The 15,537-nt window shown below is 44.2% G+C and overlaps 2 protein-coding genes across 2 annotated transcripts in view; both read left to right on the top strand.

Annotated features, from left to right (window-relative positions):
• SNTG2 (syntrophin gamma 2) overlaps positions 1 to 15,537 on the top strand; it is a 503,218-nt gene that overhangs the window by 142,298 nt on the left and 345,383 nt on the right. The window lies entirely within an intron of this gene.
• On the top strand, positions 11,896 to 13,433 carry LOC142492151 (uncharacterized). The gene is made up of 2 exons (XM_075594834.1): positions 11,896 to 11,969; positions 12,333 to 13,433. The coding sequence occupies exons 1-2, from the start codon at positions 11,921 to 11,923 to the stop codon at positions 13,382 to 13,384; spliced, it is 1,101 nt and encodes a 366-aa protein (XP_075450949.1). The 5' UTR covers positions 11,896 to 11,920; the 3' UTR covers positions 13,385 to 13,433.

The raw sequence follows: 15,537 nt of genomic DNA on the forward strand, positions 1-15,537 counted from the left end.
AGAGAGAGAGAGAGGGGTGAGAGAAGAAGGTAGAGAGAGGGATTGATTGTGGTTGGGTGGCAGGGTGATTGGGTGGCGGGGTGATTGGGTGCATCTCCCAACTCTTTCTCCCCCCGCATCTCCCATCTCCATCTCCCATCTCTCTCCCCCCCTGCATCTCCCATCTCTTTCTCTCTCCCCCCTGCATCTCCCATCTCTCTTCCCCCCCTGCATCTCCCATCTCTCTCCCCCACCCCCTGCATCTCCCATCTCTCTCCCCCACCCCCTGCATCTCCCATCTCTCTCCCCCACCCCCTGCATCTCCCATCTCTCTCCTCCACCCCCCTGCATCTCCCATCTCTCTCCACCACCCCCTGCATCTCCCATCTCTCTCCCCAACCCCCTGCATCTCCCATCTCTCTCCCCCACCCCCTGCATCTCCCATCTCTCTCCCCCCCTGCATCTCCCATCTCTTCCCCCCTGCATCTCCCATCTCTCTCCCCCCCTGCATCTCCCATATCTCCCCCCCCCCTGCATCTCCCATCTCTCTCCCCCCCTGCATCTCCCATCTCTCTCCCCCCCCTGCATCTCCCATCTCTCTCCCCCCCTGCATCTCCCATCTCTCTCCCCCCTGCATCTCCCATCTCTCTCCCCCCCTGCATCTCCCATCTCTCTCCCCCCTGCATCTCCCATCTCTCTCCCCCCCTGCATCTCCCATCTCTCCCCCCCCCCTGCATCTCCCATCTCTCCCCCCCCTGCATCTCCCATCTCTCTCCCCCCCGCATCTCCCATCTCTCTCCCACCTGCATCTCCCATCTCTTTCTCTCCCCCCCTGCATCTCCCATCTCGTTCTCTCCCCCCCTGCATCTCCCATCTATTTCTCTCCCGCCCTGCATCTCCCATCTCTCTTTCCCCCCCTGCATCTCCCATCCGTCCCCCCTCTGCATCTCCCATCTGCCCCCCATCTGCATCTCCCATCCGCCCCCCTCTGCATCTCCCATCCGCCCCCCCTCTGCATCTCCCATCCGGCCCCCCCTGCATCTCCCATCTCACCTCTGCATCTCCCATCTCCCCCCCTTCTGCATCTCCCATCTCCCCCCCCTCTGCATCTCCCATCTCCCCCCTCTCTGCATCTCCATCTCCCCCCCCCTCTGCATCTCCCATCTCCCCCCCCTCTGCATCTCCCATCTCCCCCCCCTCTGCATCTCCCATCTCCCCCCCCCTCTGCATCTCCCATCTGCCCCCCCTTTGCATCTTCCATCCGCCCCCCCCCTCTGCATCTCCCATCCACCCCCCCCCCTCTGCATCTCCCATCTCCCCCCCTCTGCATCTCCCATCTCCCCCCCCCTCTGCATCTCCATCTCTCTCCCCCCCCCTCCTTCATCTCCCATCTCTCTCCCCCCCCCTGCATCTCCCATCTCTCTCCCCCCTGCATCTCCCATCTCTCTCCCCCCCTGCATCTCCCATCTCTCCCCCCCTGCATCTCCCATGTCTCTCCCCCCGCATCTCCCATCTCTCTCCCCCCCTGCATCTCCCATCTCTTTCTCTCCCCCCCTGCATCTCCCATCTCTTTCTCTCCCCCCCTGCATCTCCCATCTCTCTTTCCCCCCCTGCATCACCCATCCGTCCCCCCTCTGCATCTCCCATCCGCCCCCAATCTGCATCTCCCATCCGCCCCCCCTCTGCATCTCCCATCCGCCCCCCCTCTGCATCTCCATCTGGCCCCCCCTGCATCTCCCATCTCCCCCCTCTGCATCTACCATCTCCCCCCCCTCTGCATCTCCCATCTCTCCCCTCTCTGCATCTCCCATCTCCCCCCCCCTCTGCATCTCCCATCTCCCCCCCCCTCTGCATCTCCCATCTCCCCCCCCTCTGCATATCCCATCTCCCCCCCCCTCTGCATCTCCCATCCGCCCCCCCTCTGCATCTTCCATCCGCCCCCCCCCTCTGCATCTCCATCCACCCCCCCCCCTCTGCATCTCCCATCTCCCCCCTCTGCATCTCCCATCTCCCCCCTCTCTGCATCTCCCATCTCCCCCCCCCTCTGCATCTCCCATCTCCCCCCCCCTCTGCATCTCCCATCTCCCCCCCCCCTCTGCATCTCCCATCTCCCCCCCCCTCTGCATCTCCATCCGCCCCCCCCCCCTCGGCATCTCCCATCCGCCCCCCCCTCTGCATCTCCCATCCGCCCCCCCCTCTGCATCTCCCATCCGTCCCCCCCCTCTGCATCTCCATCGCCCCCCCCCCCTCTGCATCTCCCATCTGCCCCCCTCTGCATCCTTACCTCAGGTAGCTGCGGGTTCGGCGGAGGCGGCTGCTTCATCGGAGTCACGCGCTCACTAGCAGCAGGTGCCGCACTGCTAGCGAGTGGCTGTGAGCGGGCTCTGGGTGGGGAGAGTGAGCTGGGGGGAGGAGTGCCGGGACCGGAGGGAGGGCCAGGGAGCGGCAGAACCGGGGTGCCAAGGGAGGAGGAGCTCGGGGAACCGGAGGGAGGCAGAACCGGGGTGCCGAGGGAGAGACGGGGGAGGGAGAGCCGGGGGAGGGAGTGCCGGGGTGCCTGGGGAAGGAGTGCCGGGAACCAGAAGAAGGGCCAAGGAGCCGGAGGGAGGCAGAACCAGAGTGCCGAGGGAAGAGGAGCCGGGGGATGGAAGGCAGGGGAGAACGGGAAGCCACGTGACCGCCCCTGCGACTGGGTTTTTTGTCAAAGACCCGCCCTCGGCATCCCATCCAATCCCCTGCGGCCAGGCATTTTAAAGCCCCGCCTCCAGGCGGTCCACATGCATCGGCGGCCATCTTGGGAGCCTCAGGGGATCTCGGTCGTTGATCGAGAGGAATTATTTATTTATTTAAAAAAAAAATTTGAAAATGTTGGCGCGAGCAGGGGAAAATTAATAGAGCCCCAGAACGACTTGCCAGCGGCCTAAATCCACACGCCGCGGGCGTGTGATTATCATTAATTGTCAAACACTGTATATATATATATATAGTGAGACAAAAGGTGGCACTGTGTGCTCATTTGCATGTCATTTCCCAGAATCCCTTGCTGCCGTGGAAATGCTGTGTGCTGGTCGATAATGGTGAAAGACAGGGTTGCAGACCTGTCTAAGACATGCAAATGAACATACAGTAATATTTCCATTTGCTATATGCTTTACTGTGGAGGTTTTTTTTCACTTTTTTTCCCCACCATAACCTTAATAAGTGTTAATTTAGTTAAGTTATGATGGGTACAAAAAGGGACAAAAATCATCCACAGCAAAGCATACTCTATAGCAAATGGAAATATTACTGTATATATATATATATATATATATATATATATATATATATATATATATATATATATATATATATATATATATATATATATATATATATAATACTGAATTAAGTTATGGTGAGTAAAAAAAGTGACAAAAACCCTCCACAGGAAAGCAAATATGCAAATACAGTTACATTTGCATATATATATATATATATATACACCAATAGGGACCACATAGTATCCACACACACTTTTAGTTGTGCTACAAACTCTCACATTTCCACACCCACCCACACCATTTATATCCCCTCTCACTCCACACACACCTTGTGTGGAGCACTGTTTATACTGTGGGCTCTCCATTCATTCTTATTCACACTGATACACATACACACTCTTTCTTCACTTGCTTTCAGTAACCCTTTGACACCTCTAGCCATAAAACACATCCACATCGGGGGAAGGACCAGCACAGATAACATTCCAAGAGACACTGTTTTTAAGTAATCCTTGCTTCATTCATTGTAACATCGCCGGAAGAAGAGATCAGTGTATCTCGAAAGCTCGCACAAATAAAAGCATTTCGTTAGCCACAGAACGGTATCATCTATTTATTTTTTGATTATATACAGTATATATATATATATTTTTTTATTTTTTATTTTTTTATTATTATTATTTTCTCTAAGCATATCTGCAGATTCCTCTGCCATTCAGTGCTTGGCTGAATGGCCTGTCACTCACCTGTCACAATTCTGTGTAATGAAACTGTACATTGGCTCTGTAACATCTTAAGTGTTACATATGAAGTGTCTGGGGAGTTCAAACTGGAGTTTATTTGGAGGGGAAGAATACAATAATTAGACTCAGCACTTTATCATCAACCCTGCAACTGTGAGAACTTGGCTTTCTAAATGCTCTGACATTCTAGTCACATGATACAGCTCAACCCCGTTATAGCGCGATCCGAATTAAAAAAAAAAAGTTTTTTTTGCACACACTGCACACACTCACAGCACACTGCAAACACTCACAGCACACTGCACACTGCACACACTCACAGCACACACTCCAAGCACACTGCACACACACACACACACAGCAAACATTCACAGCACACACTCACAGCACACTGCACACACCACACTCACAACACACATAACACACTCACATCCCCCACTCCCCCTCCCTACCTTTGTTGTCGGCTGCTGAGATCGGAGTGGGGCAGGCGGGGGGGAGGTTGGAGTGGGGCAGGTGGAGGGGGATCGGAGTGGGGTTGGCATCGGAGCAGGACTGGCGGGGGTGATCGGAGCGGAAGTGGCATCGGAGCGGGGCTGGCGGGGGGGAATCGGAGCGGGGCTGGGTGGGGATCGGAGCGGGGCTTGGGGGGGGATCGGAGTGGGGCTGGCGGGGGGAAGTGAGGCTGTTATTGAAGTGCGAGGGGAGTTACGGTGGCTGTTGGGGGAAGTGCGAGGGGAGTTACGGTGGCTGCTGGTGGACGTGTAGGCTTCCGGCGCCTCACTCCACCTCTTCCTCCCTCCTCTCTCCTCCCCCCTCTCCCCGAAAGGGCACGCGGCTGCCATTTTTAAAAAAATTAGCGCGACCCTGGTAATAGCGCGGTCAGATCGTGTGGCCCCCGAGGATTGCGCTATAACGGGGTTGAGCTGTACTAAGATTCTTATGATCCTTATTGTGACATTGTATTGTATTGTATGTCTTTATTTATATAGCGCCATTAATGTACATAGCGCTTCACAGTAGTAATACATGTGGTAATCGAATAAATAACAGATAATATAAATAACAGATCATGGGAATAAGTGCTTTAGACAAACATAATATTAAGGAAGAGGAGTCCCTGCCCCGAGGAGCTTACAATCTAATTAGACATCCCACAAAATGGCTGGGCACGCTATCACAATTTCTCTCCTGTGCTGTAGGAATATTGTGAATAGAGGACACATAGTGATCCCAACATACTGCAGGCCACAAGAACAAAAAAGTAAATACCTGGTTTGATAGTTGATAAATTTTAACTTTTGAAATGTTTGCCGTTAGAAAAGAGAGAAATAATTTGTAGGTGATATGGGATGACAGGTGGATCATATTTTTTTAACAACTAATATAATTGCCAAAGAGGTTTTTTTTTTTTGTAACCATAGAAATTGGATTAGGAATTTTTATTGAGTATGTTCCAATGTCTATTTAAAATCTGTGATTGACTGATTGATTACATCTGATGAAACATCATGGAACCTGATGAGAGCCCTTTTTTAATTAAACTGTTCTTTTTGGAATTACCAACAGAGTATCTCATTAAAGTGACTAAGCCCTTCAAAAGCATTATCAATTCAAATGCTCTCCTAACCCTAGTGAAAAGAGAATTAAACTACAAACCAAGCGCTCAACCTATTGTGAATATGGTGTATACAATAATAAATAAATTGATTGTAGTGAATAACAAATATTAATATAAATAAATGTGATAAATAATATATCCAAACTATGTGAGGATAACCAATTAACACAGTAGCCCACCAACCACCAAATTGAGGGAGGGTATGGGAAATATAGAGGCTGCCTAGGACTATAAACAAGCTATTCCATATAGCTATAGACAATTGTTAGTACAGAGAACAAAGTCCTTGGCGCACTATCAAGTGCGTGAACCTGATATATTAATCCTGGTTCTTTGTCTTGAAGAAACAGTTCATGGATTTTCACAGTCTGTCCTCTTGTTCTTCTTCCGATATTGAATATCTGTAATCAAAGAGGACAGGAGACCATTGCGCAGTACCCTATGTACATCGAAACCTCATCCACACAGCTGCTAGCTACTTACAGTACATCTAAATAGATGAATGCAGGCCTTGAAAGGTATCTTTAAACCGGGGGTCTGTATCTCTCACAGGGTTAGCTTGGATTCTCCAAGTGTAGTGCTCCGCTCCACAAACAGCCGAATTGCCCAGTGTGTACAAAAGATAAAAATGCCAATGGTGTAGTACAGTACGATTTAATAAAAACACTAAAAAGATCAACAGTCAATGCACTCACATGCTAGATGATCTTACTACACGGATTACAACGTGCCGTCCGCAGGCTTAAGGGGCTGAACTGTGGTGTGTGTGGAGGCTGGATCCCGCGTGTACCTCTTCCTCGCGGCCGCAATTCAGAGCGCCAGGTCCACCTCAGATGACGTCACCGTCCACAGCAACCTCCTCAGCTGGTACAAGCACGCAGCAATGCGTGCAACTAAGCTCCACCCTACACGCGTTTCGTGACGCCTGACATCACTTCCTCAGGGGTAATGGAGCTTTGGTGCCAGAGAGTGCTGTTTAAGCAAAACTGATTACCAGATCCACAGCCCTGATAGGATAATTATTCCTAAAGGGGCATCTGGCTAATTAACTAAAGTGCTATTGTTATTATTGCATGCTCCTAGCCATTATAACAGCTTATCACAAGATTACTATAACATACAAGGAAATACAATCTTCCCGCAGTGTGGTATACAATAATGCAAAAAACACAGGTAATACAATTAATACAATTAAAACATTATGTACCTAAAACAAAATTTACAAATAATGTAATATATTTAATAATCAATTCCGTAAAATCTGCTATAATGAGCTCTACTAAAATACGAGACTAAGAATAAAGGCATACCCATACTTCATATATGGGACTATAGAACAGAGGACTTGGATAAAATTCATGAGATTGGCTGAAAAATTGTATTGGTATATTTAATATCCAATCAACCATCCCTTAAAAAGGATGCCAGGTCAAACTCGATGTTGAGACCTTTTGGAGTTAATGTTTTTAGGGTGTATATCCAATAGCTTTCTCGCCGGGATATTAGATTGATTTTGGATATTAGATTGATTTTATCTCCCCCTCTCCAATGGAGAGGGGGTAATAAAAAAAATCTAATATCCCGGCGAGAAAGCTATTGGATATACACCTAGGGATGGTTAATTGGATATTAAATATACCAATACAATTTTTCAGCCAATCTCATGAATTTTAGTGTAGCTGAGGTCAATTATTTTCAGCCTCCTGTTGGATTGCTATTTAGTCATCCTAAAATATAATAATCAAATTGTACTTGCCGTTTTAACACCTTAATTAATCAGTCAAAACAAATTAATTACTCTGTATTTTGTATTACTCAATTTTCCCCTTGAGAAAGTTGTAAGACTGAGGAAATGTGTCTGGTCACATGGGACAAGCCAGGTGAAGTCATCTTTTGCCGTGTATTCACCACGTGAAAGAATTGGAACAAGCTAATAGTTTCTGGATATTATTCCCCTTGCAGAGTTCCCCCAAATATATGCAATGTTTAATGTGAACTACAATCTCCCTAGGAAAAATGCATAAGGAAACGAGGAGGGGCCAGAAGTGAAGAGGCAGAGAGGCAGACACAGTTGTAGGCTGGCGGCAGGCAAACAGGAGGTCAGACATCTACGGATAAGCAACATAAAATCCAGCAGAAAATGAAGGATCAAAATAGACAGGGGGCAAGTCCAGCAAATAACAAGGCAGACAGACACATAACAGGAAGTAATCTGTTGCAGAAGCAAGGAGGATAGCACCAAACAAGGAAGGGCTTTTGCAGAGCATCAACAGGAAAGCCTGGAAAACTGAGCGGGTCAAAATATTACTCCAAGGAAAAATGGTGAGGACCAGAATGGAGAAACAGTCGGGACATGACAATGGGTTGAAAACTCTGAAGGACTTTACCTTCGTAAGTTTACAGTCTACTTACCCACACTATTTTGTCTACCGGCTAGTAACAGATCATGTTCTCTATATGCGCTAATATTTTTACTTCGTTAGTGAATTTAATCTATGGCCAATTCATTGAATATTTGATTACATGATGGAGCATGCAAAATGTGCACACTAACTAATAAATAATATTGCTAAAAGCTACAGTTAATTTATCCCCTGCTGGTACAGTATATAAACAAATGTTTTGTACCTTATAACTAAAGAATTCCATTGATTTTCTGATTTTCATTGTGTAATATGGTTTTAGAAAATTCAGAAACAGTTTTCTGCCTTTTCTTTAAAAATTACCTAATTTTGTACATACAGTAAACGGCAAATGTACTGACATGATTTGTAGTTATATTAATTGAATACTGTATATTTGTTATGCCTTGTATACCTAAATTGTTGAATAAAGCAATTCAAACTTGTAGCTGAGGTCAATTATTTTCAGCCTCCTGTTGGATTGCTATTTCATCATCCTTAAATATAATAATCAAATTGTACTTGCCGTTTTAACACCTTCATTAATCAGTCAAAACAAATTAATTACTCTGTATTTTATTAAACATGGGTCATGGTTTTCTCTGGTTAGCTAGTGATACATACTCCAACTTTTGACAATTAAGTGTGATTTGATAGCTTCATTAACATAGAAATTAGCATGGAAACATAGGGCCTCATGCAGTAAGCGACGATTATGTGAAATCGGCAAGCTTATCGATTAGTCATGTTATTGGCGTTTTTCCCTCTCCGTATGCAGTAAGTGCCGAATACATTCAAAATCAACCAGAAAACAAATCCGCCCACTCTCACGATGATGAGCCGATCACACACAGGTGTATCGGCGTGCGTGGCGGGGTGCTGTTAGGTTGCACAATCACAAATCTTGCTGAATCAGGCGAAACAAGCATGTTTTTGATTGCGCGCCATATTTAAAGGCAACGTGTACTGCTAATCATTCTCTGTGTTGTTGGGAGTGAGAGAGAGAGAGAGACGCACAGAGCTGGACGATTGAAGATTTGCATATTGACTGAGAGACTTGTTGTGTATTGGGTGAGCTTTGTCCTTTGTTGTTTTGTTTACATCTTTGTCTTGTTTTATATGTGGAAGTGGGTCGTGTGATTGCCTGTACATTTCTTGTCTGTTTTTTGTGAGTGCTGGAAGTATGCCCGCAAAGCGTGGGAAGAGTGATGCTGGTGGGAGTGGGAGTGCTACTCGTGGGAGTACGCGTCGGAGTGAACGTTCTGTTCAGGGGAGTGATGTTGCTGGTGCACCGAGTGGTGTTGCTGGGAGTGGGAGTGCTGTTGTTGGGAGTGGGAGTGCTGGTGCTGCGAGTGGTGTTGCTGGGAGTGGGAGTGCTGTTGTTGGGAGTGGGAGTGCTGTTGTTGGGAGTGGGAGTGCTGTTGCTGTGAGTGGGAGTGCTGGTGCTGGGAGTGGGAGTGCTGTTGCTGTGAGTGGGAGTGCTGGTGCTGGGAGTGCTGGTGCTAGGAGTGTGAGTGCTGGTGCTAGGAGTGTGAGTGCTGGTGCTAGGAGTGGGAGTGCTGGTGCTAGGAGTGGGAGTGCTGGTGCTGGGAGTGCTGCTGGTGGCGCAGTTGCTGATGGGGTGTCTGGTGGTGGCGTGCTTGCTGGTGGCCAGCTTTTGGAGGCTCTTCCATTGGAAGAAGGAGAGTCCAGTCAGCACCAGCCAAGCTCTGACCCTAAACCTGCTCGGAAAAAACGTGTGGAGAAGCCACGTAATCCTCGCTTCAATGACCAGGAAAATAGGGCTCTTGTCACTGGCATTCTGGAGCACTATGACAGTCTCTATGGACATTTAGTAGGTAAGTGTAACTTTACATTTATTATTCAAATACATGTGATCCTAGGTCATCTGAGTTTTGTTCATATGCAAATATGGGTACACAATATCTTTCTATGTTCATTAGTGTGGAAACACAGCTTTTTATCATGCCTTACAAGGACAAATAAACACAGGCGGTCAATTTGCCAGAACTGCATACAATATGAATGCAACCTTGCTTACATGTATAGGTTTAGTAGTGAATGCTCATGTGCTGCACATATTACACATAAAACAGCATGTTTGCTATCTCTTGGAACAGCTAGCAGTGTAGGAAACTGGTGCTTATATTATTATTAATTTACCTCATATCTTTTATATGTTTTTCAAGGGCGGACAAGTGCAGCAAGCAAAAAAGAAATGTGGGACACAATAGTCATTGGTGTCAATGCCTGTGGGAATAGTGTCAGGGACAAGTATCATTGTCGGAAAAGATTTGATGATATTAGGTCCAAATTGAAAAAGAAAATACAAGACCAACGCGTGCATGCTACTGGCACTGGAGGTGGGCCCACACCACAACGTCTCATATTGACTCCATTGGAGGAGCTGCTTCGGCCAAAATTACTTACCGTCGTCGTGGAAGGCTTGGCTGGTGACCGTGACATTGGAATTTATCCGTCACAATTTCCAGCAGGTGATAAATATTACTGTACTAGGCGTGTCGTTGCTTACAGTTATTTTGCATATTTACACTGCTTTTTATACTGTCTTCACAATATAAGCATACCTGCATCTATATATGTATATGTCTGATTCTGTATATATATATCTCAAAATAGACATATATGTAGTAGTCCTACTAAAAGCAGTAACTAATATAGCACGTGCCATTGCGTGCTCATTTACATGTGAATTCCCAAAATGCATAGCTGCAGTGGAAGCAATTGATGGTGGGCGAAGATGGGGAACAACAGGGTAGTACACATGTGTAACACATGTTCATGAGAAATTATTAGTAGCTACAGGTACAGAACAGAAATATGTATCATATTATTGTGTATTTTATTGATTTTACTCCGACAAACATGACATTACTGCCTATTTTAAGCATGCATCAAAGAAATTGCATGTAACGGCCTACAAACATCACTGGCACTAACACATCTATAGTTGCTTATGAAATTGTCCATTTTTGCTTTATGTCATATACAGACAGCATAATGAGGCACACGTATCATATGTTATGTCATTGTTTTCATAACTTAAACACTGCAGATGACTACTTAGCTCATCTACCATTGTGTTAAAGCAGCTGCAATTAATATCTCATCACAGCATACACTTCAACAGAGGGGGTGGGGTTCAGCACACACACTAATTACAGCCTCATTTCACGGTCAACTTAGTTCACACCATTTGCACCTGTTTCAAGTCATTGAAAGGTGTGGCTGATTAGGCTTTTTGGGGAAGGGAATACCTTTCTTACAACCTGAATAGCACAACTGAAGTTAATCACACTCATTTGAAAGCTTAACTCTAGCTACTAAATGCCCCAACAACTCATTACTTATCAAAGCGTACGTCACACATTAGTTCACTCATATCTATAGTTGAACTACTATGAAAGACACATTATCACACACTGCATGTGTTGTCTTGTTGAGTCACAGCCACATTCAGGTGTGCCACATCTTCGATTAATGTACCACACATATCCTCTACCAAAAACAACACTTGTTGCAATATGACCACCTTCATGATAACCATTGTGAATGGTCATCTCATGATAGTTATGTACATTATGATACTGATATCACTACACAACATATGATTTTTATGTACTCATTTAATCTATTTATCCTCACGCATTACTGCAGAAACATAGTATGTTGTATGTTAGGGAACTCAAAAATTCTAAGTACACAGGCATGTACAGTGTTATTACAACTATTTATGTTCACTTTCACACACATTTTCGGTTAAGGAACTGATGTTGTTAGTTAATCATAAATACAGAACATACAATAAGTGTTTGTTCAATATTTACACATGTAAATGTAAAACTTATGTTATTGTTATATATAGTTGCCCCTGGAGGACATGTGTCACCTGAGATGGAACAAGTGTCTTCACCTGGGTCAGCCAGCTCAACACTACTAGAAGGTGAGTGTATCATTTGCTGGCCATATAATATGTGCTCTTCTATATGTTATGTTGTCATGTGCATTATTTGTTTTGCACATCTTCTTTAAATAGGATTACTTAGTGTCAGTGAAAATTAAGTGTAAGGCAACATGTATTGTGTTAGTGATGTTAATTATCATGTAGGACTTCTGAGTTTAGAGCAACTTTTCATTCATTCATATTTCATACTGAGTCCAAACATTATTCGTAAGTCAAGGTAGTTTTTAATGAGGTTATAAAACGTATGCTAACATGTTAGGTGTTACTTAGGACACAGTACAATTACATAGTAACACAGCATACATTAACATGCCATTTAATAATGTGTACATTTCTTTTTAGAACATCATGGTGATGAGGATGATGAGTATGATGAGGATGACGCCACAGAAGAGACTGAAATACAATCATGTGACCATGAAGAGGTGCCAATAGAAACTGTTGTACCGCCAAATCGTCCATCAACTTCCACATACGATGCAATTGTAGCTTCAGAGGGAAAAATAGTGGACGCAGAAAATCGTCGCCATTCAGACATGATGACAGTGCTGGAAAGGATGATTGGACTGCAGGAAGAAACAGTATCACAATTGGCACATCTCCACAGAGTCTTCATTGAAGTGCCTAAACAGTTGCAAAAAATCAACACCTCATTCGAAGCATTAGTTGTTCAGCAAACACAAGCTAATTACTGGAGAATGACTAATGTACCACAATTCAACACCTCCCAGCCAGGATCTGTTCATGCAGGTCAGTTTTCACCACATTCATCTGATATTCATTCACCAGGCCCAAATGTTACCGGTCAAGTAGCAGACATTGCTGTGCAGGTTCCTGATGACATCCTACCGCTGCCATCTGTACAAATTCAGCAGCAGACACCTACAAAGGAGGCGACAAAAACAAAACAAGACACACATGAAACAGACCAACCATCACTTGTGCAGTGTCTACCAACTTGCTCACATGTGTCACTGGGCACAAGCCCTGTCCGTGAACAGTCACTACCCAAAAGCCCTGTAGGTGAGTCGCTGCCCAAAAGCCCTGTAGGTGAATCGCTGCCCAAAAGCCCTGTAGGTGAGTCGCTGCCCAAAAGCCCTGTAGGTGAATCGCTGCCCAAAAGCCCTGTAGGTGAATCGCTGCCCAAAAGCCCTGTAGGTGAATCACTGCCCAAAAGCCCTGTAGGTGAGTCACTGGCCACAAGCCCTGTAGGTGAGTCACTGGCCACAAGCCCCGTAGGTGAACAGTCACTGGCCACAAGCCCTGCCCGTGAAGTGCCAGAGGCCACTCAAAGTGGCTCTGTTGTGCCTAAAGTTGGTGGCAAAAGAAAAAGGAAAATTCAAGAGACAACAAGCAGGCCTGTTACTCGCTCGCAAAAGGAACAAAAAAAATAAATGTTATAATTCAGAAAATATGTCTTTGGCCTTGTTTTGTTGACTTCAGATTATCTAATTACTATTGTATGTATGCTGAAGACTGTGTTGTTTCCAAACTTTCAACTATGTTCTTGTACACGTGAAGTTTTGGAAATGTTAACACTCATAATTAATTGTGTTATAAATATTTATGTTGTAATCGTCTGTTCAGTAATGGTCCACCAGGAGCCAGTTGCTAAGTTTAGAGAAGCTGCCATTGACTTTGCAGCAAAACATTGCATTTGGGTGTGTTAATTGATGTAAGAATTGCATATGCATATTAGTCACATGCAATTATTAAAACACCTAAGTAAGTGCAAACATCTTTCTTGTACGTGTACAGCAGGATTATGTGTAAATTATTACTTACCTTTGCCTTGCTTGGCCATTGTAATTTTGTCCTTTAATCAGTTGTGTGTTCGTTTCTATAACATCTCAGAATGTATAATAATATATATACACACACACACACACACACACACACACTGAGTGAGTGTGAGTGTGAGTGTGTGAGTGTGTATATATATATATATATATATATATATATATATATATATATATATATATATATATATATATATATATATATATATATATATATATAGTACTATATAAACTGGTATACACAAACTAATACACTTCATGCTTCCTTGTGAAAGCACACTATTTTAATAATACAGGCCTAATGTTTGAGAAATATCCTAAGTATGAGACTCTAACAGTATTGTGCTTAAACAAATGTTTATTACTTCATTCAATCATGTTTCTCACCATTTAAATAGGTTTCATACAAGGTATACTTAATGCCATCAATGTTGTGTGTACTCCTGCAATATAAAAAAAAATAAAATATTATATATAAATATATATATATTTTTATAAGAGATATATTATATATATATATATATATATATATATATATATATATATATATATATATATATATACACACGTATTTAAACTCATGCAGACAGGGAGTTAACCAGACTTTCACATACACACAGAAATGTAAGCGGGGAAAAAACATTTCTTTTTGCAGGTGTGTTTTTACTGATATGCCTGGCTAAGAAATATTTTCACACACTGGTCTTTGTTAGTTTTCAAAAAAACACTATGTGAACGCATTCACAGTCTAGGGATGTTTTTCACAAACGAGATAAAAGAAGGAGAAATGTTTCTCCCACAGTCCCATATCACGAACCACAACTGTTAACCCAATTAGACAAACAAATCCAATTGGCGTTTGAAATAAGGAGTCAAAGTAGTTACTTTTGTTGACCTTGACAAGGAAAAACAGGAGTTTGTTAGCCATTCAGCACATTCATTTTGATGAGCAAATAACACAGACCTGCACACAGCTTTTGTGCTACTCAGACATGGCTGATGAATTCGTTAACAATATTAATCCCCTTTTAGGGTATAAGTACATGATCTGTGAAGCCATCTTGAACAGTCGCGGACAGAAAGCAAGCACACGCCAAATCGATGATTTCATTCGAGCAAAATATCCTTATTACCAAGACCGTAAGCATGCACGGAATTTTAATTCCTCAATAAGATTCACTTTATCAAGTAATGACTTTTTTGAACGTGACCAGGATAAGCTACAACACACCTATGGTTTCTGGAAGATTGCCCCGGAAAAACAATTTATCCTGAAAGACGGCACTTATATTGTCGTGAAAGGCATATTTATTCCTAATGGCAATAGCAATGTATCCGCTACTACTGATCCGTTTGAATCGATACGTGCTGCAATATCTGCAGCCTCCATTCCTGAAACCCACATTGTACAAGAACAAAAGTACTATGATTATGTACCAAGCCTTTCAGCTGAAATTGCATTGGAATGGGAACCGGAAGAAATGAACCTACCTCCCGACCAATTATTTGAAGAAAGCAGTGGCGATTCCTATGAGCGCATCCTGGAGGAGATATGTGCCATACTGGATTCAGCGGTTGGGTTAAGCGTGGATGAAAATGGCTTGCATTTCTGGAGCGACCAGTTGCAGCCAGGCGAAGAGTTAATTCTAGAAGAATGGTAAATATAACAATCGTTATGCGTTGACTCTGCGTTTAAATTTTTTTTTTTTTTGTAACCACCATTTTCACTTTCAATGCGTGGATACAGC

This window comes from Ascaphus truei, chromosome 4, assembly GCF_040206685.1.
Source record: "Ascaphus truei isolate aAscTru1 chromosome 4, aAscTru1.hap1, whole genome shotgun sequence".
Taxonomy (NCBI): domain Eukaryota; kingdom Metazoa; phylum Chordata; class Amphibia; order Anura; family Ascaphidae; genus Ascaphus; species Ascaphus truei.